This window comes from Spea bombifrons, chromosome 3 (genome assembly GCF_027358695.1).
Source record: "Spea bombifrons isolate aSpeBom1 chromosome 3, aSpeBom1.2.pri, whole genome shotgun sequence".
Taxonomy (NCBI): Eukaryota; Metazoa; Chordata; class Amphibia; order Anura; family Pelobatidae; genus Spea; species Spea bombifrons.
The window spans coordinates 96,999,009-97,024,565 of NC_071089.1; the positions used below are offsets into that span (position 1 = coordinate 96,999,009).

General features: G+C 38.5%; 1 protein-coding gene across 1 annotated transcript; it reads right to left on the bottom strand.

Moving 5' to 3' along the window:
* Positions 1-1,920: 1,920 nt before the first annotated feature.
* Positions 1,921-25,007, bottom strand: LOC128483341 (phospholipid scramblase family member 5-like). Its single transcript, XM_053459504.1, has 7 exons — positions 24,619-25,007; positions 22,943-23,115; positions 14,682-14,724; positions 10,164-10,384; positions 8,767-8,928; positions 3,090-3,251; positions 1,921-2,162 (listed from the first exon to the last, which is right to left on the bottom strand). Exons 1-7 carry the CDS (start codon positions 24,629-24,631, stop codon positions 2,124-2,126), a joined length of 813 nt encoding a protein of 270 aa, XP_053315479.1. The 5' UTR covers positions 24,632-25,007; the 3' UTR covers positions 1,921-2,123.
* Positions 25,008-25,557: the final 550 nt, after the last annotated feature.

Here is a 25,557-nt window from a genome sequence, read left to right on the forward strand (position 1 = left end):
TAGGGTTAATTTAGGGGCAGTTATGATTGGTGGGGTTGTCAGGGTTAATTTAGGGGCAGTTATGGTTAATGGGGTCTTTAGGGTTAATTTAATGCTGAGGGCTGAGGGTTAATTTAATTAATTCAATAAGGTTAACTTAATGTGAAGTTAGAGGTAAAGGGGGGCAAACTAAGGGGCTAAATCCTGGTGGCAGTGAAGATTAATCCTATCAGTGTGCTGTGAACGAGTCTGAATCTATCAGGGAACTATGGGATATCTGGGGGGTATAAGGCATATCTAGGGAGGACGGAGTGACATATCTGGGGGTGTAAAGAATACTGGGGGTATGTGGCATATAGGGTATATAAGGCATATGTGGAGAGGTCGGAGTGACATATCTGGGAGTATGTGGCATATCTGGGAGTATAAGGCCAGGGCCGGCCTTAGGGGTGTGCGACCTGTGTGGGCGCCATGGCAACAGGGGCACCGTCCGGGACTTAAATTATAACATTGTTTGTTTTTTTTGTAACTTTATTTAACATCCTCCATGTTAAATAAAGTTTTTTTTTAAATGTTTAAGTGCGTGTTCCACAGTAATGGTTTGTTTATGTTCTAGAAAGCCATATCCATTTTTTACATATTATTCTTTATTGTATTTGTAAATGTGTTGTAATACTACAGGCTTAAGGGATATGGGGTTAGTGAAGGTTTATTTAAATACTTTAGAAAAAATTTCTTTCTAGCTTTTATTTATTTTTTGTACTGTTCTCAGTATAGTGGATAGAAATCACTTTGGGTATTTCTCTTATATCGTATGCAACCCAGTGATAGAACTGTGACATCACTAGGCTCTATATAAAATGTAATGTAATTGTATTTTCCTATTTTATCATTTCTATTTCAATTTGTTCCAATTTTGTGGAAGTAGGAGAAACTGTCAACATATGACCAAATAATAATGTATTACTGGGAACAAACATTATTTCTATTGGTGTGTAATAGTGACATTGGGTTCATGCCTCTAACTGTTGAGCTGGGCCGAATCAGGCCAATACAGCTTGTAGTGATCGTCAAGAGGGCGCCTGCGGTCCACTCTGTCAACCACCTAGCACATATATGTTTGGCATTGAAAGGATTTAATATCTGATTTAATATGCGAAAGAGATACAGACATTTATTTAAAAAAATGTAAACCAACTTGTACTGAACATAGACTTTACAGCTTATCATAAGTGAGGTATGACTGCCACCTACAGGATATACTTTACTGTGACTTCAATTCATTTTATGATGGACATTTTCTGGACATTCTGAGGGCCCCTGCTTAGGAAAATATACCTGTCATACTAGACAGAGTAATTAAGTGTACATGTCCTAATCAAGGACATATAGGGCAGTTAGTGAAATGTCCTACATAAAAGAGCCTTTGACTTATAGACTGATAAGTAGCAATGTCTAAAGTGGGGTCATACTGATTATTAACATCCACAAAACATGCTTAAGAAAAAGAATACCTAGGAACTTTGTAATCTTGTCTCCTGGAGGTGTTCCTCTACCTGGGATGAAGGAAATTTGGGCATGAGTTGAGGATGGATGACCAGACACGAGGCAGAGCTAGACATGAAAAGCAGGTGGAAGTAGGCAAAACATGGGGAAGGAGGAATAAATATAGAGCTAAGTTTTTTTTATTTCGAAGAAAAAATATTTAAAATAAAATTCCCCTTTGTTTACGGTTGCCTTGTAGTCAGACCTTTAACTCCTTCTTCCATCTTTATTGCCTACCCTGATTGCCTTCTCCACTCATACTTGTGTCATCTACTTAGACATTAAAAAAGTTGTGCAGATGGCTTATTCACAGTTTTAGATTTTTTTTCTTAGAGTTTGATGGTTTTCCTCAAACGTCAGTCATATTATAATGAAACAAAAACAGGAAATCATGGATTTTTGTATTGCTCACAAATATAAGTTTATTGAAAAAAAATTGCACAAGCTTAAAATACAGTAATTCATACAGACTTGAACATATGTAAGGATTAATTAACAATTTTTTGAAAAGTTATTAAATCTTCTTAAGGTAAATATAATCAATATCTTCTTTTGTTTCCCATGGTATTCATCAGAAGGTACTGGCAAAGCTATCATCATCAAAATCTATCTGAAGACTGCTCAAAATACATTAAATCCTGAAAATAAATTCATATAATTAGAATTAACACATTTAGTTATTGTTAGCTATAATAGTGATAATCACACCTGGGAACTCTCCTGGGTCGCGGGAACTTGACTCGCCCCACTCTCAGAACTTAATCAGTTTAGCAAACTGTTAAATACTAATGAAAATATAACATGTCTTCATACAACCCTGAACTTATTGTCTCATTGTTAGAAAACTGCTTTGCATTATCCTAAATTTAAGACTGTAGACAATTGAATAAGATATTTTTTCATGAAGGCATAAAAAGCACCACCTGGTGTTTAAAAATTGTAAAGAAGAAATCCTGATTAACTCGGGGGTTTATTATGCATCATTTGAGACCAGAGCAAATGATTTAGAATAACAGTGTTATATGATATCACAACTTACACCCATTACAATTTTACCTGCCCTTTTCTAACAGATAATATATCAATAATTATATATATATATATATATATATATATATATATATATATATATACTTCCTTAGGCAAATTTGTATAATTCAAGCTGCTTAAAAAATTTTACTTTTAGAGAGATATCACTCCACATGGAAATGAGATTCACTGAACATCTGCAAAACGATATCCAGTCTAATCCATGTATGTCCTGTTTACATATGGCATCACAGATCTGAGTTATCACAGAAACCCTATGCAACATAAATGCACAATATTGGAAATATGTAATAAGGACAAGATTAAGACTAGAAGACACAACATTTTAAGATAGTCAAGTTTTTTAATGGGACCATGCAAGATTGTGTACAAATGAGGCTAGCTGACCTGAGTGAGAATATTGCACTTGATTCTATAACCTGTCTAAATCTGGTCATAGTTAGAAAATTGTGAGCAATTGGGCATATGCAAGTAGAAGGAAATTGCATTTATAACACTAAAATGAGACCACTTACTATTAAAAAACATGTGCCAATCAGAGCTGCTTTCAGTTTCACATCAAGGTCAAGTGGGAAGTCAATTCCAAAATTATCAGCATTGGTAAAAACATCATTTACAAACCCTGACCAGTACTTGGATATCTTTCCAATATTGGAATTTTCATCAAGTGTTTTCACCTATAGGATATGGAGAAATAATGTTAATTAGAGAATAACATATTTACCAATATAAGTTTCTACTTTTCCCAAGAAAAGTGATTGTCAGTCCACATTGGCATACTCCTGGTTTAGTAAAACTGTTCTACCAAATTTTGAGTTGTTGGCAACTATGCAATAACTTTTTAAAAATGAATAGTAGTTGGCGATACAACAGTGGTTTTATAAAATTACAGTGAAACATAGTGGCTATGTTCCGCAGAACTGTGTAGTAAACAGTAAACTGTATGCAGAAGTTGATAATGAATACCTTACTGTCTCAGAAGTGATGAGAGGAAAATTATTGCAAAGCTTAAAATAATACTAAGAAAGATTAAATATTCAAGCTCATTTTGGAGGAATTGTGTTCACTGATTACATCCTCAATACTCTCAATTCAGTCAGTAATGATTTATATACAGAAAATGGAACTATGTTTTATATTTATTCACTGATGTCCACAATTGGAGAAGTGTGACTGGTGATCTCCAGTTACACTACTGAACATCTGCAAGAAGGGGTGTGATGGCCCTCCATTAAGCATAGTTTATTTAGTGAGGTGTCTTCCCAGAGAAGAAGCTAAATTGGGTTGATCTTTCAAAACAATAGCATACAGGAACAGGTCCAGTAGTAGACAAGATTAGCTTATGGAATGGGAAAAGTGGAACCAGGCGTAAATGGAGAAAGTTGTATGTAAAACCCTCTGAGAATACATGTAAACTCTGCTTATGTACCTAACATACATATAACTACATAGTCTTCTAGTACAGAATGGATAGAACACTATTTCCATATGTAAATGAACATGTACCAAAGCATCACAAAGACTGTGGACATCTGTACATGCCAGCTATCCCAGTACAGAATACCATAATTGAAGACAAACCACTTAAAAGTCACCACAGGTGAGAATATCAAAGTATACTCTAATTAGGGAGGAGAGTTGGTGGTCCCGAACAAACTGGTAATGACAAAGTTTTTTTGCTCAAGTAACTTGCTGCCAGGTATATCCAGCCGCTGTGTGCACGCTCCAGTGACAGATTGAATGAGGGTGTGGCAGGTGGCATGTCCGGGCCTGGGCCAGAAGACAGCGGCCAGTAGGTCACAAGGATGTTCCTTAAGTGTGAACTGTTCCTAATAAACAAACTCTTTACTTTTATCCTTTCAATGTTTTGTGACGTGACGAAAACATTTAAATCTTTCCAGTTATTTTCTTTGTAGGATTTATTTGTTCAGATGCTAAAATACTCATTTCTTAAACAATATATCTATTTTTCCTTAAAACATCTTTTAAAAAACCTAGTAAAGATTCACGAGCAGACATTTAAGCAACACATTCCAAACCTTTTCCTTTTGAAATAATTAAAATGAAAGTGTGTTACCCTTACACATATAATGTTACGACTTTTCATGATAACAATAAAGCAATTCTGCTTTTTTCCCTTAATTTGAGGATATATTTGACTGCACCTTCGAGAAGGTAGGATATTTCTGAAAGAACCAAGTTCATAACGTTAACTGAGCAAAAGAGAATTTTTAATGTGTTTTTAGTCAAATCTTCAAAGCTAGAATCCGATGCCCTTGCCTTGTAGGCTGATTTTAGTCTTAAGATTTATTTTACTTGAGTAATAATGAGTGGTTTCTGAAAGAATTTTAGAAACAAAGACCTACATAAGGGCATAATGAAAATTGAATGCAAAGTCATGGAAGAAGCTGTATTAATGACAGGGAATACTCACATTCTGAAAGACAAATACAATATACTAACGTTGTTCCTAACATAATTTATTATTCTATTCTAGAATAAGTCTATTCACTAAGAAGCTGAATTGTCTGTTGTGTTAACTTGACTAACTATATTTATCATATACATGTCGAAATATCATGTATATGATACAGTGAAGCAAACGTGAAACAGGATGTTACACTGCAGAAACCTGCTGGAGAGTGAACCTGAACATTAAACCTGATGCCCATGTGGGGCAGAATGGACCAGAATGGGCCTTGACTGGGATGCAGAGTAGGGCTAGACCTAACGGAATTTTTTGAGTTGTCATTAGGTTAGGGACCAGTTAGTATATCACCCTCCCTCCCTATTGTTTGTGGTGTTGGTTGGGTGGTTAATTTTGTCACAGTCTGGGGCAGAAACTTACCAGGTATCTAGAGGGTGAATGCTCTGGGGGAGAGCATTTGGTGGCTTTTTGCTGGGAGGTTCCTTGCTGGTGGTGCTTGGAGCCTTGGGCATCTGGGTATGTCCTCCCCTGTGTTGGGTGGTATCTGGATAGCCTGGTAAGCTTAGGTGTGTTTTGTAATTTATTCATGTTAATTATTTGTGTTATTTATGTTATTTTTTGTGTTCACTTTGGTAGCACCTAATTTTGGTTAAGGTTGCGTGGCAATAGCTAGGTTAAATAAATAAATTGTTTATGGCCTTTTCATCCCCTTTCTTGGTGTCTTGTTAATTATTGGGTAGTTAAATTGGTTGGGTGGGCCTGATGTGGTCATCAGTCGTACATAAACGCTCTATTAACAGACACAACAAAAATAATAACTGCACCCCGGTAGGCCACCACTTCAGCCAGAGGGACCACACCACTCCTCAAAGTAAAAGAACTGGAGGGGAACTTAAAAATAAAAATGAAACACAAGCCAGAAATAAAGATGCTTATCAATTTCAACACTAAGGACACGGATTAAATATGCATATAGGATTCCTCTCAAATTAGCAGAACTTCATATGACATTTCTGTGATTTTATTCTAATGTATGCATTCTCCTCCTTTAACAGACCTAATTTTTGTCTAAAGAGTTTGTACGAGTTTTTTGTTTTGACAATGCGATTATTATGCTCAATCCCTCTACTCCTCCAAATTCCCACACTGGCTAAACTCATTTACAACCACCTTAAACTGATGTGGCCTTTACCTTATCAGCCTCTATCTTTAACCCATATACTGCTGCCCATGTCTCACTTAGATGTTTGGTGGTTAGTATTGCATTTGACTTTTGACTTGTCAAAGGGTGGTTGATACTCTCAAAAGCACATTCTTAAAATGAAATGTTAGTCCAATAAATAAAAATATTATTTATTTTTTCCTCCACTTTATACTACTGGACTAAAGCTGCGTATCTCAAGCTACATAACATCCAAACACTGCAATGTATTTATAAGCCTATATATAGGCTATATCCACTGCTCCTCCTTGACCTACAAGACAACCCTATAATAAACCCATGGTATTTCTGCTCTTACAAACTGTTAACATCCAAATATTTAGCAATCGTTTCCTTTAGCATGGCTTCCATTAAAGCATGAACTCTATACTCCCTTAAGGGCACATGATAAGCTATACCCCGAACTTGCGTGCTAACAAACCCGTTATTTATTTTTTCAATGTGCGAGTAGGAGTTTTTCCTAACGTGTCAGTTTGTTGCTGCAATCTCGCCTTGACCGCAGATTCACATATGCTCTGTCTACATTACTATGCTTAAATATGCATATTTTTCATAGCATCATTTATATTTTATGTAAGAGTGGTAGTCAATTAAATACATTCTCTGGTGACAGTCATCCTTCCATGGTGTACTTTTAAGTGTAACTTAAAAATGATTACCGTGGATATTTTGTAATGGGATCATGGGTTCATCCCATGGCATATATCATGGGTGTCTGTATTTTATTTTGCTTTATTTTCACTTTCAATATGAATATATCTAAGACTAAGGCATGTACAGAAAGTCACAAGGTATGCCACTTTTTGATTCATTACCTATAGTTACATGCGGTCTCATTTGCATTTGGCTCCTGTTTTAGACACAGCGTAGTTTGCTGTGCATGAACTGAATGCTCTGGGATGTTGGTGCTTTGTTATCCACATGAAGAAATGGTGGGAGGTTAAACAAAAATGTTCTTGAGAAAAGCTGTGGTGGAAACTATACTCCCCAATCTTCTGAGATGGAAGTCCCCAAAGGGATACACTATCCATTCCTTCCCTCCTTGGCCAAAATATGCAGGTAGGGGGCAGGATCTTCCTGCTGAATATTCTGGGATCTGACTTCTCTGTGACATTTTAAGTGACCATTTTAAAATTAAAGTACAGCTTCAGTCTCACAGGTACTAAGTTTGGTCCTAACCACAAGGCCAGGATTATTATTTTAGATATTTTCAGTGCAGGATAAGAATTTCTGCTCTGGTTAATAATATGCAAACAAGGGAGTCCATGTTACTATGAATAAGGAATCCAGAAGTGACTTTGTGCGCATGTGGATATTGGCATTTGTATTTTATATGTACAGTGCTGCAGAATATGATGGTCCTATACAACTCAAATAATAATATACGCCATATCACTTATTTTTGTGTCAAGTTTTGGCTGACCCCTCGGCTGTCTTACTATAGAAATCCTGGTCCTCATCTGTGACATTGTGAACTGCATAAAAGGAAGCAATACCATTTGGGACATAACTTTAGGAGATTTCTTTCATGTGAGACACAGATCAAACAAGTAATATTTAAAAAAAATAATCAATGCTTTCATATCAAATTAATGCAATTCCATGCAACAGATACCAAGTAAATTGGTGGGGAAGATAATACATGCAACATTTCTTTTCCACATGGAAAGCTCTCTTCACACAGACTTGCCTAAGGCCCTAACAAGGAACAAACCACAGGATATAAGACACTAAAATAGGCAGATAAATAATCTGAACTATTATGCATATTGTATTGTGCTAATTTATATGTCTGATATAACATTTCATTTATTTCCATCAGATTGTTCTGTACAATAACGTATATGCCACTTAATGCTAGAGGACTACAGGATCTAAAATGAAGAGATAAAAGCTAATGGTTAAAACAATTCTAATATTCATGCTTTCATTTGTAAAGACCTCACCACACATTTCATGTGTGATCATTGAACTTTACTGTTTATAATAAAACATTTTATTGTCTTGAAAGTGGGTATTAGCAGAAGTAGGATAGAAAGGTTAACATACGGGTGTAGAGGTATGATTACTCCACTGACATTTGGTTCACCTTTACCAAAAAATATCATTAAAAGGAAATAAGTCAATGAAAGGTTATATTGATCATTCAAACTATGTCCCATGTTATTGCTTTTCACATATACTTATATGCGACTAGAAGATGGAAACGTAGCTCATAATTGCATTTTCATAGTGTATTTGTCATCTAATATCACATGAAAGAAGTATTCTCACGTTGTATTATTTGTTATTAAAATTATGTTTCAATCCCTCATTCTGAAATACTTTTTGCAGTGAGCTAGATGTTGTAGAGGAGAGCTTTTTGTCAATAGGTAAAGGATGTACAATGCAACAACGTATACTTTTTTACAGTTGCAATTAAATTGTGCTGTATCATTTATGAATTAAAGCAAAATAACTTTCACTATTATACATTGTATTATGTTTAATTATGGAAATAAATTACTAGTGTTAAATGCAGAACACTGTCCGTGAAGCATACCTCAAAATGTATATCTCCAAGACAGCTGAAGGTTACATATGGACCGATGATTTTTAATACATCCTCTTTGTTCTCATTTTGGATTGTAAACTTTGGCAAAAGCGGATCCCACTTCTGGACAATGAAACCAGCAGTTGTACCAGGAGGGGCCTGTACTTCCAGCTGGAAATAAAACATATAAATTAGGCTTGTTGCTGTTCAAGCCAAACAGCATATTGCCTCCAATTTAAATCTGTGTCTAAACAAAATGTCTTTCAATACTTATTAAAGGCCCAAGCAGGGATATTGATATATTGGACAGGTTGTCACAGCACATCATTCAACAAACTACATCCACAGTGTCATGACCATTATGAAATAAAGAAAGGTATACTTTATTCCTTCTATCTCAACCACTGTCGCACATGTGGCAAAAAAAGGTTTAATTATGCACAAAAATGCATCACTAACGACTATGTTGCAACCACGCTTGAAAATATGCTTGCTGTATACATTTTACCCCACCACAAACATTTACTTTCCAACATTTCATATGGCCAAACAATAGCACTTTTGATTTAGAGGGAGTTGTCAGAGGCATCGCTAGGAACAGCAATTTATCAAGACATATTATTGTAAATTGTTTGTTTGTAAGGCAAGGACAGACCTCAGTTAGAAGGGAGAACCAATATAAACCATGTGTGTTTACAGAGGAAGGAAAAACAGACAAGTCCATGGGACCCAATTGTTTACACCAGCGTGTTCTGCCAAAACCGTTGACAGACAAAAAGCTCTGTGGAAAAACTAGCAAAATATTTTAAAAATAACATAACTTATTTTCTGTTCTAATGTTATCTCCAACCCTCACAAAAGTTGCCAGAACCAATCACCAACAATGAGTAATTTAATAATAGAAGAGAGCTAGATCAATAGAAAGTAATAATCATACAGATCCTCAGGACAGTACATTAAGATGCCCTCTCACATAAAGTTTGGTTTCCAATATTTTATTTTTATTCATTGCATTTATTTTATATTACAGCTCAAGCATTTATGATTAGCCTGTATATACTGTGTGTGTGTGTGTGTATATATATATATATATATATATATATATATATATATATATATATGTATATGTGTATATATATATATATATATATATATATATATATATATATATATATATATATAATGTAACAACTATGAAGACAACTAGACACACTATTTTCTTTAATTTTCACTTTCCCATCTGGTGAAATTTGTTCCCACTACCTCTAATGGATCATTTCAAAGTAACATGTCAGCTATTTTCATACGGATTTTGAAAGTCAAAGAAGTTCAGCATGAATGTTCATTGGTAATCAAAATAGAATTGCAGTAGTAATAATAGCAGCAATCAATGCAAATCAACTAACCTCTTGCAAGTAGCAGGGAAAACAGCAACTAATGCACCTCAAGGGTCTAATGACCGTGATTACATTATGTCCTCTGTTATTACAAATCCGGATTGTAAAGGGCCTCATTGGTCCGCACAAGTTTTTATTAAGGTACAGATTTTCCTCCACGGCAAAATAAAGTTTTTGTCCAAAGCTGTCCTTTACTTCATACTTGTTGCTCTTCTCAGTGCCAAGAAAGACTAAATGCACAAAATATATTGAAAAGCATATAATAAGTTCCATATAACACGTGTCACACATATTAAGCAAATAAATCCCTGCAATCAGGAAATGCTTGGCAAAAGAAATGCTTCCGCTGGAGATACCTGTATTTCCCTTAGATCCATTGGCAAGCCCAAACAGGGTCATTTCTGCCCACTTACGGTAAGCCATATTTGTGTAACATTTTCATAAAACATCATGAGCAGAATAATGTCAAAACTGGACATTAACATAAACGGCATGGTGCTAATGTAGGCAGTGGTAGAAACTCATACACAGTAACAAAGTTCTTCCCGTAAGAGTTTCCCAGGGAGGAAAGGACTGGTATGATAACATGGAAATTCCTACTGTCAAAAGAATATTCACATATGCAGAATAAATGCCCTTACGAAAAAATTACTGCAGTTTTTCTGAAGTAATACTGCAGTTTTTTGGACATGAAAAAACTGCAATACTGCACTTTTACTGCAGTATTACTGCAGTTTTACTGCATTTGTACTGCATTTGTACTTCACTGTACTGCAGTTTTACTGCAGTTATTTTTGTACGGAAGTACAATTGCAATAAAGCTGCGGTACATTGAATTACAATGCAGTATAATTGCAGTAAAAAAAAAAGCGCAGTAAATACGCAGTAATAATGCAGTACAGTGAAGTACAAATGCAGTAAAACTGCAGTAAACGTGCAGTAATACTGCAGTAAAAGTACAGTATTGCAGTTTTTTCATGTCCAAAAAACTGCAGAAAAACTGCAGTAATTTTTTTGTAAGGGTGATATACAGTTGTTGTAGAAATATTCCTTACTGAACTGTACAGGAAAGGAAACTATGCGGAACACATTGCTGGTTGCCCCTGAATGTGCAAGTGAGAGCAATCTGTTGGACAGACACTCACCTACCCCAATGTCAGGGACTAAAGCCATTTGTCCCTGGCCCTCCTGGTATCGTTTTAGGTAAAAGCCATAACCCCTGCATTACAGGAATAGTGAAGTGACCTATATGGAAGGCAAAATGCAGGGGCATCTAGGTTCAAAAACAAATGTGCTCTGCCAATACTACACTTATTTAATAAAAGGAGCTCCGTAGAATGGGTATAGACCTAAACTGACAGATTGTTAGCCAAGTAGATGGAATTTGAATGAATGCTATCCTTCAATATAGGTGGAACTGGTTTCAAAATAGTTACCGTATTTGCTTGATTATAAGACGTCCCTGATTATAAGACGACCTCACAAAATGTTTTAATTTAGGAAACAAAGAAAAAGCCTGAATAGTACCCTATAGGAAAAAATGTTTTGCTGGTAAATATTAATTCACATGGAAACTTTTTTCATATTTAATAAAAGCTATGATTGAGATAAATGCATTTATTGTTTTTATTTCCTTTTATTTGCCAACTTGCCCCACAATTATGCACATCTGCCCCCAGATATGCCTTATACCCCTGTATATGCCACTCTGCCCCCCAGATATACCCTATACCCACCTATTTGCCACTCTGCCTCCCTTATATGCCCTATTCCCCTGTATTTTGCCACTCTGTCCCCACATATGCCACTCTGCCCCCCAGATATGCCTTATACCCCCTATATGCCACCAATGCATCCTCAGACTTGTCCCCTGTGCTTCAGACTCCCTGGTGTCTAGTGGGTGCAGCCAGTGGACATCTGCGAGATGCGTGCAGACAACCTCCGCTGCTACCCAGAACTTCTGCTGGGGCTTCTATGATGGACCACCAGAAGGTCATGTCAGGAGGTTGTTTGCATGCATCGCATCGCTGCAGAGGGCCTGGATCCTCCTCTCTGGCAGCCGGTGAACATCTGTGCGATGTGTGCAGACAACCTCCGCAGCTACCCGGGACTTCCGCGGGGAATATATTCGAGCAAATATGGTATATTCCCTTATTACCTTATTACCTTACCTTACAACCCTATGAATCCAGCACTCTAGTCACCAGCCTAATCTGCCTTATGATGAAAACAGAACAAGTCCAATTATGAGTTTTCATCACACATTTAAATCATGGGACAGTTGTGAAATTCTGCTAAGTAGTTTTGCCTTAGAATTAATTAGTACCATAGTACACTTGAGCATCCACCAAAGGCAACGCTACCAACCAACTGCAAAGTGTTAAGGCTAAGTCTTATACAAAATAAACCAAAAAAAACAAAGAAAAATAGAAATAACCCATTTAATTATTTTTATAACTTTAAGAATAACACTAATGAGTTGGTCTTTGAGAGGACAAATTGTTGTAGTGCAAAGGTTTAAATCGTGCTGTTTTTCTAATCTTTGCATAATTTAACATGGAGCTATTGGTTATACTCCTCAAGCAATACTTAAATTCTGTATGTGTAGCTAAACCAAACAACAAAGCAAATGATGAGCGGTGTATTTAAAAAGCCTGAGGGGTATTTCACAGCACTTATCCAGAATCCATCAGTGAAAATCATATTAAATGCAGTACGTGCTTCCCACTGTGATCCATCAAGCTTGAACCATTTTGTTTTTGGCACTCCTGTCCAATACCTGAGCCTGTCTCTTAATGTTATAACAGGGGGCAAGCCATTACAATATTCCAGTTGTTGCAAAACAAAAGCAGAAGAATCAACTTGTACATAGCCATTGGCAATATGATCTGCATGAAGCCACTTGTCAGCTGGACACATACTTACGTTGAGTCCTGCAGTCCTGTTGCTTAATACTGTGTTGTCTAATTTGGCAGTAGTCTTAATTGAATTAAAGGTAAGATGCTCCAAATGCTTAAACATGTATATTATCCCATTATAAATATCAGGCCCATCTAGTGATTCTTTAAAAGGTTCTTTTATTCTTCACAGAAATCTAAAATGGTGAAACAGACCGCAATGACGTTTTAATCTTTTTTTTTTAACTCTTTGTACCGGACCAGCAGTGGACTCTGCGAGGACCAAAAGACATTTTGGAACTGTTCTACAGAGTTATTGCCTTTGTGCTGAACCCAAATTGTAAGTGCATTTCTTTATTGTGTCTCCTATTGCAGAGCTACTTTCACCCTTGCGGTCTGTTTCACCATTTTAGATTTCTGTGAATAATAAAAGAACCCTTTAAAGAATCACTAGATGGGCCTGATATTTCTATTCAAAGTGTGAGTGGAACTTGAACATTTTACACATGTAGTCACACATCTGACAATATCACACTATTTTGATTTTTCTTTTTTCCTTTATGTTATTGCGCTCCCATTTTGGACACATTTACACTATTGCACTCTGAGGAAGAGTGAAATTCAGGAAGCAGCAGACTGCGGGAAGTACTATTATTATATTTTTCACTTTTATATACGAGTTGGTGGAGATCACACCTTTTCTACATATTATCCCATTATACATTGCAAAACATCATAGTAACAATGTAGACTTTTTCTGCAGTAACAATGTAGGACTAAAGCAAGTTATGAAATTGTATGAATGACATAGATTCTATTATTCTATTATTATTATTATGGTTTCTGTACCTTCCTATGCTCAGTACTGATCTTTTATATAGTAATTGAATGCTTAATATTAGGGAGTATCATAGCCATTTCCAGATCTGACACACATTTCTGCTCTCTTTAACACTTTGCAGGTAGAATGCTGATCTTCTGCTTTTGGTGCCATAGACTTTGAACTAGTCTCTGTATTTGCTTCTCAAAAACCCATTTTAATGTCCCATAACTATTTCTCTTCTGCTAGTGCTGAGATACAGATTAGAAGGTGCAACACTCTCTTATAATTATTGTGTTATGATACCATTGGTTACCCCTCTTATTTCCACCTTTTGTCATTTCCTTATGTTTTTTTTGGGTTGTGTTTTGTTTAAAGCATCACCTTTTGTTAGTTAGTTAGTTAGGTTTGATTTGTACCGAGATTGTTTGTGCTGATCTTTGGGCTCTGCAAAATATGTTTTATTCTTGTATTCTACAGCACCTAAGGCAAGAAATATTAGCCTGGCACACTTAAGCACAAAAACCGCAAAAACCCCACATTTTGTTTTTTAAAAAAACATAACAAAATTTTAGACTTTGTGAGTAGGTCTTATATGGGGTGGCGTTATGATATACAGCACATTAAAACCGTCAAATCAAAACAAAATCTTTTGGATGTAAGTGGAGTTGACTGTTTAGCTATTTAATTTGTCTTTTTCTAGAATGGCTTGGTCACAGCAAAGTACCTTGTACCCCATCTCACACATCCAGTTTTATTTACAAAACATCTAGGCATAGAAAACACAAATAATATTTTTGCTTGACTTACCTCCCAAGAGCTCCACCTGTTGATGTATAATAACTTGATTTATCTAAATAGAATGATAATCACAATTATTGGCAATAGTTTTCTTAGTAAAATACAAATATTCACTCAAAACAGGTATGTATAATGAAGAATAGGCACAGATTTATTTTCCAGGTTCTCTAGAGTACCAAATCACATACTATAGACATAAAGTCCATGAGCTAAAACATTAATCTATGTAAAATGTTTCTATGAGGAGTATACATAGGAATATGTACAACGTGAGAGAGTATTTTCACAAATTGACCATACATATAGTGCAGACTGGAGAAAATACTGTTGAGCACAGAACAAACAAGTTAGTACTTTGGGCAAAACAATAGACTAAACCAAGCTTAGACTAGCATTTATTTAAACATGTTCTATGCATAGTTATTTTATTTTTCATTTTAATTTTCAACATTTTTAACATCCAGAAGGTTATTGCTAAAAAAATCATTGTCAATAAGGGAAATAGGAGTCTTTTGCCCAAACCTCTGGACACTGGCGTACCTAGAGTATTTGGTCCTGTATGTGGCATCCCTCACAAAAAATAAATTATTAATATATAAATGAAAAACAGTTACCGAACAGTTACCGATATGGTACAGCATAACTCGTATCACTAGCCTGCAGCTTACCGCTGTGGGGCCCACACACTGTGAGGAAACACCGCTTCCCCTGGGTGGAAAAAGAGAGTTTCCTCCCACATAGACATCTGCTCGGCTGGCCCACTGTGCGCCCCTTGATGAGTGGGATCCGGGACAGACCCCCCCCCTTAGGTACACTACTACCTCTGGATATTGGACATTTGGATACGTTAGAGCAAATGATGAAGAGTATATGTCTGGTTATGATGACTTTGGTACTGTCAGGGGTACCTAGGGTTCAGAGATTTTACACCAGCATGAATTTGTATGCTCTCTTTTCACATTCCCGAATGTTAGAATACCGTATTTGCTGATTATAAGACCCCCCAAAATCTGAATATTAATTTAGGAAAAAAATAAAATACCTGAATATAAGACTACCCTATAGGAAAAAAGTTTTACCAGTAAATGTTAATTAATGTAAACTATGTAAACTATTTTTTTTTATAAAAGCTATGATTGAGAAAAATATTTTGGTTTTATTTCCTTTTATTTTCTAACCTGCCCCCCAGTTATGCACATCTGCTCCAGAAATGCCTTATACCCCCTATATGCCACTGTACCTCATGATATGCCTTTTAACCCTCTAAATGCCACTGTGCCCCACAGTGGCAACTCTAGAAACAATATATAGGGGGGGCACACAAGATATCACAGTCAAACTGGGGGGGCATTCATAATTTCCAAAAGTGATGTGCTATGGAATTATACTTTTGTTATTGGGCTAAAATAATACTTGATCATTCAACATGGGAAGCCTGAAGCCACAATTGAGTGCGACTAATCCTTCAAATAAATATTATAACACAATAAATAACTTTTCCACTAAATGATTTCAGGGCCTTGAACGTTTTGTCCCCTGAAGTCACTACAACTTCAGGAGGGCATTTTATCTCTGGATAAATATAAATTAAATAATTCCTACTGTAAGTTAAGTGCCAGGAACAGAGGACCAAACACACACACCAACACAGGCTCTGTCACACCAACACCCAGACACACACACCAACACAGGCTCTGTCACACCAACACTCAGACACACACACCAGGACAGGCTCTGCGACACCGACAACCAAACATACACACACACACCAGGACAGGCTCTGCCACACAGACACCCAGACATACACACCAACACAGGCTCTGTCACACCAACACTCAGACACACACACCAGGACAGGCTCTGCGACACCGACAACCAAACATACACACACACACCAGGACAGGCTCTGACACACACACACACACACACATCAGGACAGGCTCTGCCACACCCACATCCAAACACACACACACACACACCAGGACAGGCTCTGCCACACAGACACCCACACACATCAGGACAGGCTTTGCCACATCCAAACACACACACACACACCAGGACAGGCTCTGCCACACAGACACCCACACACACCAGGACAGGCTTTGCCACATCCAAACACACACACACACACACACACCAGGACAGGCTCTGCCACACAGACACCCACACACACCAGGACAGGCTCTGCCACGCTGACAACTGAACACACACATCAGGACAGGCTCTTCCACACCCACATCCAAACACACACACACACGGACAGGCTCTGACACACTGACACCCAAACACACACCCTAGGACAGTCTCTGCCACACTGACAACTAAACACACACACCAGGACAGGCTCTGCCACACCAACACCCAAACACACACCAGGACAGGCTCTGCCACACCAAAACTTATACACACACACCCGAGGACAGGCTCTGCTACACTGATAACCAAAAACACACAAACAGCAGGACGCAATCCACGTCACAGACGTCTGCATCAGGATGGATTTTTCACACTGCATTGTCGTTTATACCCCCTTAGTGTTTTTGCCCCTGCTGCCCATATATATTAATATTAGCCCCAGTTGCCGATAGCAGGTATAGATCAACACATTAACACACAAACCAAGCTTTGCATGGATAGATCAACTGAAATTCACTTGTGATCTCAGCACTGAAGGTATATATCAAATAAACAGAATCAGACATACAAATCCTGTATTTGCAGGTATACAATAGTATATGAAACGTAGCATTGCAGGTATAGATCAAATAAATACATGGAAACAGCATTGCAGGTATTAATCAACTGAATAAGACATACAAACACTGTATTTGCAGGTACACATAAATAATGTATGGAAATATATAGATATGGATATACAGAATAACGCAAAAACCCAGCTTTGCAGGTAAAGATCAATTGGAATTCACATAAAAACACGTCATTAAAAGGTATATTTAAAACCCCCTAAATTACAGGCATAGATCACAGGTTGCACACCCCAAAGCCAGCCCTGCCGTCCACACTGCCCACACAGCAATCACACTCCTATCATACCCAGGCACCCAGTAAATGCTGGTACCTAGGCATGATGGGACTGTGCTTGCTGTGATTGCTGTTAACAATCACACTCCTATCATGCCAGGTCAGCCAGTACATGCTGGTACAGGGTGGCTGTAAGTGATGTGTAGACCCCATACTGCTGGCAGCATCAATACACAAGGGGGCAGCTAGCTAGGTTTTAGCATGTACTGGCTGACTTGGCATGATAGGAGTGTGATTGCTAACAGCAATCAAAGTCCCATCATGCCTAGGTTCCAGCACTTACACATCCAACCAGTAAATGCTGGAACCTAGGCAATATGGGACTGTGATTGCTGTTAGCAATCACACTCCTATCATGCCAAGTCAGCCAGTACATGCTGGTACAGGGTGGCTGTAAGTGATGTGCAGACCCCATACTGCTGGCAGCATCCATAGACAAGGGGGGCAGCTAGCTAGGTTTCAGCATGTACTGGCTGACTTGGCATGATAGGAGTGTGATTGCTAACAGCAATCACAGTCCCATCATGCCTAGGTTCCAGCACTTACACATCCATGCTATCACACACACACTCATTCATTCATATACTCATTAATTCACAGATTCATTCCCTCAATCACACATTCTCATTCAAACTCCCTCCCCACCCCTTACCTGCACTGCAGCTCCTCCCTCCCCACCGCTCGAGGTGCGGCCCGCGTAAGATCGGTTGCCTTGGCTGCCGATCTTACTCGGGCCGCACACTCTCCCTCCTCCGCGTTAAAAAAAATAAAAATAAATAAAATAAAATAAAAAAAGAAAGGCGGGTTCCAAATTCGGCAGGGGGGCAACAGGGGGGGCAAGGATTAACCTGGGGGGGGCAATTGCCCCCCCTTGCCCCCCTGTAGTGACGCCACTGGTGCCCCATGATATGCCTTTTGACCCCCTATGTGCCACTGTGCCCCATGATATGCCTTTTAATCCCCTATGTGCCACTCTGCCTCCAGAAATGCCTTATACCCCTATATGCCACTCTGGCATTTAGGGGGTTAAAGGCATATTATGGGGCAGAGTGGCATATAGGGAGGTATAAGGCATTTCAGGAGGCAGAGTGGCGTATAGAGGGTTAAAAGGCATTTCTGGAGGCATAGTGGCATTAAGGGGTTAAAAGCCATTTCATAGAGCACTCTGCCTACAGAAATGCCTTATGCCCCCAATTTAACCCCCCCCAACTTACCGGTGCTTCTGACTCCCTGGTCATGTAGCCGGGACAGCTTGTAGACGTCTACGAGATTCGTGTAGACAACTTCCGCTGCATCCGGAAGGAGGTGCGGTTAGCAGCGGGGGTTGTCTGCGTCCATCGCGCAGACCTTCCCCGACTGTCAGAGACCGGTGCGGGGAACTCTGATCTCTGACACCCGGGGAAGGTCTGCACAATGGATGCAGACAACCCCCACTGCTAACTGCACCTCCTTCCGGCTGCAGCGGAAGTTGTCTATGCGAATCGCGTAGACGTCTACACGCTGCCCCGGCTACATATCAGAAGCACTGGTAAGTTTTGGGGGGTTAAATGGGGGCATAAGACAGGAGGATCCAGGTCCCCTGCAGCGCTGCGGGGGATCTGGATCTTAGTCTCATAGTCAGACCTATTTGAGGTCTGATTATAAAACGACCCCAATTATAAGACAAGGGGTATTTTTCATCTTATAATCGAGCAAATACGGTATTTGCCAGGAGAGTAGAAAAAGAAGTAGACAAATTGTGGACAAATTCTAAATACCCAGTAAATCTTCAGTCCAACAAAGAGGTTCAGACTACTTTTATTATGTCATTAAACACGGCTTATAGTCAGGGTTTTATCAATGTAGCTGAGATTGAGACAGATAGTGTTTGGTATAGGAGAGTCTCTTTAAAATATCAGTAAGTATGTTGATTATATACTGAGGTCATGAACTCTACCAATGTGCCAAATAGATTAATCATGATTGAGATACCCGAGGGGGCTTTGTTGGCCCCAAATGATGTAGAAAGTCTCTATTCCTCCACCTCCCATGAAGAAGGCACAGGAACCTGCAGATGTTCCTTTAGACAAGAAGGAAAAAAATACACAGCACATACTAATTTTGTAATTGAACTTTGGAACTTGTGTTAATTTCTTTTTCCATTTTGATGGTTAGTTCTATCTCCAGATCTGAGGCACAGCTATGGGGGCTACATGCGCACCCCCAGCTATGCATTTGTCGATCTGGGACTCTGGGAGCATGAAACAGTATTTGGTTCCATGAGTGGCATGAAGGGAATGCATGCAGCCCTTTGGCTAAGATTTTTTCAACTCACAATATTTTGTTATTTGGATGGGTTTAGAGTCTGAATTTGAGAAACTCATGTTTGACTTGAATGTCAATAATAAGAATCTAAGGTTTACCTACTCATATAGTAGAGAGAAGATCATTTTTTAAAGATCTGAGGATTAGTAAAAGGGCACAGTCATTGATAACAGAGTTATGTAGAAAGGATACATCTACCAATATCCTTATTTTGTCTACTAGCCATTAGCCTCACAATCTGAAAATGGGAATTTCTGTCGGCCAGTTCCTCACAATGAGAAGGAAAACAATATAATTTCATTAATACACCAAATGTGTCAGAAGTGCACACAAAGCGATATATGATATACCCATTTGCAATCTTCTTATAATCAGAAGTTATAATCGAGGTTGTGGTACGTGCTAATTAAATTACAGTTGCGCACAAAAGTTTGCATACCCTGGCAGACATTGTGAAATGTTAACACTGATTTTGAAAATATGACTTATCATGCAAAAATGACTTATTTAAGGCTAGTGGTCACATGAAGCCATTTATTATTGGCTCCTTGTTAAATCATAATGATAACAGATATCACCCAAATGACCCTAATCAAAAGTTTACATACCCTTGAATGTTTGGCCTTGTTACAGACACATAAGGTGACACGCACACAGGTTAAAATGGCAAGTAAAGGTACATTTCCAACACCTGTTGCTTTCTAAATTGCAATTAGTGTCTGTGTATAAATAGTCATGTGGATGCACTGAGCAGGCTAGATACTGAGCCAAGGGGGAGCAGAAAAGACTTCCGTAACAATGTAATGGAACTTTATAAAGATGAAAAAAGGATATAAAAAGATATCCAAAGCCTTAAAAAAGTACTGTTCAATCACTCATTAAGAAGTGGAAAATTCGAGAATCTCTTGATATCAAGCCAAGGTCATGAAGACCAAGAAAGATTTCAGCCACAACTGCAAGAAGAATTGTTCGGGATACAAAGAAAAACCCACAGCTAACCTCAGGAGAAATACGGGCTGCTCTAGAAAAATACGGTGTGATAGTTTCAAGAAGTGCAATACAACGACACTTGAACAAAAACAAGCTGCATGGTCAAGTTGCCAGAAAGAAGCCTTTACTGTGCCAATGCCACAAAAAGCCCTGTTATGATATGTCTGACAACACTTCTGGCACACTGTAATTTGAAGTGACAAGACCAAAAATAGAGCTTTATGGTCACAACTATAAGCGCTATTGTCACGTTCTACCCAGGCTGCGGAGCTGCATATCTGTCTTGCTTCAGTTTCTCTGTTTTGCTTTAATCCATTCCTGGATTTCCGTATGCTCTGTTCTGATCTTCCATTCTTTGCTTTTAGTTCTGCTCTTTGCTTCAGCTCTGTTTCTTTTATAAGGTGTGCCCCACCTGTGTGTTCTGTTTGTCTCAGTCTGCAGGTATGTCTCTCATTGTTATGTGTTTGGGTTTCATGTTTGGTTTGTTTTGTACCACTGTTAGCAGGGATTAGTGTTAGGACCCAAAGGCGACCAAAGACTGCCTGCAAGAATTTGGGGCCTCTTAGACAACTATTACAAAGGCAACTATTATCAGCAAGCAAAGAATCTGAGTAGGGATATGGCTGTATTTCCATGGAACAGAATTTTGAAAACTAGTTTGGGTGATAGACCCCTGTTGACAGCACATAGAGCCCCTAACCTCCAAGGATATTGTTGTGCAGAGTCACAACGGAGTCAAAATTAGATAAAGAATTGTTCCAAACTGAATGAAATAAAGGATTTAATCATTTGACTATTTTAGTTTATGCCAGGCTTAGCCCATGCACAATGTCTATTTGGATAACATGATGTCAGGGCTCGGGTAAGCAGATCAGGTAGGAGGCCAGTTGCAGGGCATATCAGAGGCTCAGTTTGTACCCCACAATGCATCATTACATATGTACAGCACGATAGCCCCCTAGTCAGGCACAAGATAGTACTGGCGGAGACCGCTCTCACGGCAGAAAGCCCTCAGGCAGGGCACATGGCAGGGAGCCCTCAGACAGGGCACTGGACACACGACAGGGGGCACCTAGTCAGGCAGGCTGGGTCAGAACCAGAAGGACGATATCAATGCCGAATCAGAATTCAGGAGGAGAGTCAAAACAAGCCGGGTCAACACGCGCAGTAACAGAGCCAAATCAGGAACCAAGGAACTAAGTCAAAGGCAGGCCAGGTCACAACAGGTTAAACCAAATCAGAACACTGTTTCCAGGAGAACATGGCCAGGCACAATGCAGACACTGCAACACAAAGGCATTAACTGAGGTGCTGAGCAGGTATTTAAAGGCAGGGCTAGCTTCTGGATAACGTGGCTCAGCTGTCCCAAATAGTTAAACTGGAGCTCCGGGGAGGTTGGCCACTAGTGGGCACAGGTAGGCATGGTAATGTATAAAATAGACAGGGTCCAGGCAGGCAGGGTTAAAACCTCACTTCATGTGTACTGCCCTCCTTATTTTTTCTATAGTATATTTTTGTGAACATCTGCACCCCTCTGTGCTTTTGAGGTTGAGCGACCCATATTTATCTTGCAATTAGCTCCACTACTGCTCATTTAATAGTGAGCATACCCATGCCTAATGCCTAAGTACGTTACTCCCCTACTGCAATGTAGTTAAACCCCCTCACTCCGCTGTTGCAATCGTGTTACATACACACACTGTCTGTCTTAGTCAATTACATACATATTCCATCTTACCTTGTCCAGCACATGGCTTCAGTCCCTATCACTTATAGTATGAGCTGCCTTGCTACTGCTCTGGGATCACATCACATTGCATTACCTGACCCCATTGAGCTCCTGTCCCCCACTGTATGCAGGGCAGCCATCTCCTGAAGTACTGTTATAATGTACCCTAACTGGCATTATGTACATGCAAATAGTATGTAAATACCTTGCTCAAATGTTCCAGACCAGGTGGTACCAAAAATCGAGGTTCTGGGTTTTTTTTTTCTGGAGGAGATGATTTCCATGATGCCGAAGGCTCTGCCTTCTCATCCTGATCTGAAGGATCTGGAGTACCAGGTAAGTAATTAGGAAAATCCTTGTCTACATTACCTTGATGTTCTAAAAAAGAAAACTAAAGTAATGTAAATTATATGTGGATACACCTTAACACCTTAACTCGTCCATAGTGGTAAAACTATAACAATCACAATGGCACCAGTAGAATATGTTTACTGTGATTAACAAAGAGTATTACATTACTACAGGCATGGCACCTATTCATTTTTTTCAGGTTACATAAAATGATGTTTTCTTTAATACAATATGACTGATGGTAAACTGTAGTGCTTCATTTTTTAATTTGCTGAATACCTCTGAAATTTGAGGAGTTTTTGAGAAACAATATGCCAAAATAGGTCATTTTTTATCAATGTGACTGCAAACTAAAGTACAGCTCGATCATTACTGCTAGAAACCAAAACTTTGACAGAAAATAACAGTCTTTCTTCCTCTCTAATTTACCTTTTTTCCTGCTTTAAAGACAGTCTTTGGTCTTATCTGTTGGTTTATGGCCTTCATTTTTTACCAAAATGGTCACTGAGTACATTTAGTATATGTCATTGGTAAATGCATTGTAATTAGAAATAACTAAGCACCTAACACAATAACAAAGTTATTACTGAATGTTGATTTTTAATAGGATCGGTTTTCTTTTATTGTTCTGTGCTGGACCGCCAGGAAAAAGTTTCCGAAACCCCCATTGAGTTGCTATTTAAATATGTATTAGGAAGATGTAAATAATTGATGTGTTAAGCGGTGCTCAGTTTCAGTCTACAGTTTCTACAGCCATGGAACTAAATGTCTATTTTTTATTTTGAAAAAATTGATACAAATTTTCCGGTTTTTACAACTAAATGTCATCCTTACAAATCAATTAAGGAAAACTAAATATTTTGCATTGAAAGTGTATTATTATCTTTTATTTATATAGCACCAATTCTGTAGCGCTATATAATGAGTTTTATAGCTAATTACAAACATAATCGTGGGTGGAGGGTCCTTATTATGACAGCAGTCACATAACGATATAAATAAAAAAATCCAAATTTATTTAAATGAAACTATGATAAATGCATTCTTGAATGGCTTAATTGGATGGATTTTAAATACACCTTAACATCAGGGAAATACCTACCTACCCACCTGCTTAACCCTGGCAGCGTTTTAAAGAAAAGTCATTAAATTATTTTAATTGTGCACAAGAAAAAAAAATTAAAAAAATATATAATTTGATTAAAGGAATCTAAAATGTATTTGTGTTTGCTTCTCTTTAAAGTACTAGCTATTCCTTTAGTATAACAAACACAACTACAGTAAAAATATGTTTTTATTTCAGTCTTTTGAAGAATTTGTAGGAATCTACATACATTCAATTCGTACAGAAACCCCTTTCACACAATAAAACAATGTTATTTTGTGTAAAAATATCCATCGGGTAGTTATTATGAACGTCTTATTATATTTTAAGTGATACAAGCAGAGAAATATTTAGCACAACCCCCTGAGCGTTCCGATGCATGGTAAATATGAATCTGCAATTAAAAACATAGTTTATTGACTCACCTTGTGAGGCCATGAAACTGCCTGAGTCACTTCTTCAAAGAAAGCCAGGTTAAAAGCAAAAGCCTTTTCTTTTTTTGGTGTATGGAAGGCAATGCTCAGCATGCACAGATACTTCAGAGGCTTCCCACGTGGTGTTGGGTTCCACTGGAATAAGTAGGAAATTACTTTCCTATGTTATGTTGCAAACTCATGTATATTTCGACTACAGATAAGAAAGTGCAAGAATCAATTAGAAAGAATATTCATAGGGACTATGCTGGCAGTCATAGGAAACATGCTGTACAATGAAAAAACATGAAACAAGTCACTGTAGGAAACATGATATTGAACTAAGTCGCTTATATGGGCTGTTTCCGTTGGCATGTACTTCATTATTCCCTCATAAATTATGAAAGAGTTTCATACGGTAAGAGTACACTATTCATCTGGTGTGGTCAGGCCCGGACTGGGACAAAAAATAGGCCCGGGCATTTAAGCCTGAGCAGCCCATTTTTATTTATTTATTTATTTATTTATTATTAAAGCCCACCCTTCATGTACCATCTTTGCATTTACTTTCTCATTCACACAAATCATTAACACATTCATTAATGCAGTCTCACAAATCATTCAAGCAATTCATCCACACCTGAATTCATTAATTGTCACATTTATTCATTCATTCTCATATGCAGTGGCGGAACTACCGGGGTCGCGACTGCGACCGGGCCCTGGAGTTCTGCCAGTCAGTGGGGCCCAAGGGGTGCCGAGCGGTTGCTGAAAACGACCGCTCGGCAACTCTTGGGACCCCCTGACTGACAGAAATCCAGGATGCCTCCGCTCCGCGCCGCTGCTGCCGCCGTCGCCGCTGCTGCCGCCGCCACCGTCTCAGCGCTGCCCAGAGTGCAGTGTTGGGAGCCTCACGTTCCCAACACAGCACTCTGGGCAGCGCTGAGGCAG

What these genes read in the sequence shown, in the direction of transcription:
- LOC128483341 (XM_053459504.1), bottom strand. An exon ending in GTCTGGAACATTTGAGCAAG is followed by an intron (nt 14,725 to 22,942) that starts GTATTTACATAC and finishes CATTCTATTTAG; the next exon opens with ATAAATCAAGTTATTATACA. An exon ending in TTGGAGATATACATTTTGAG is followed by an intron (nt 3,252 to 8,766) that starts GTATGCTTCACG and finishes CATATCCTATAG; the next exon opens with GTGAAAACACTTGATGAAAA.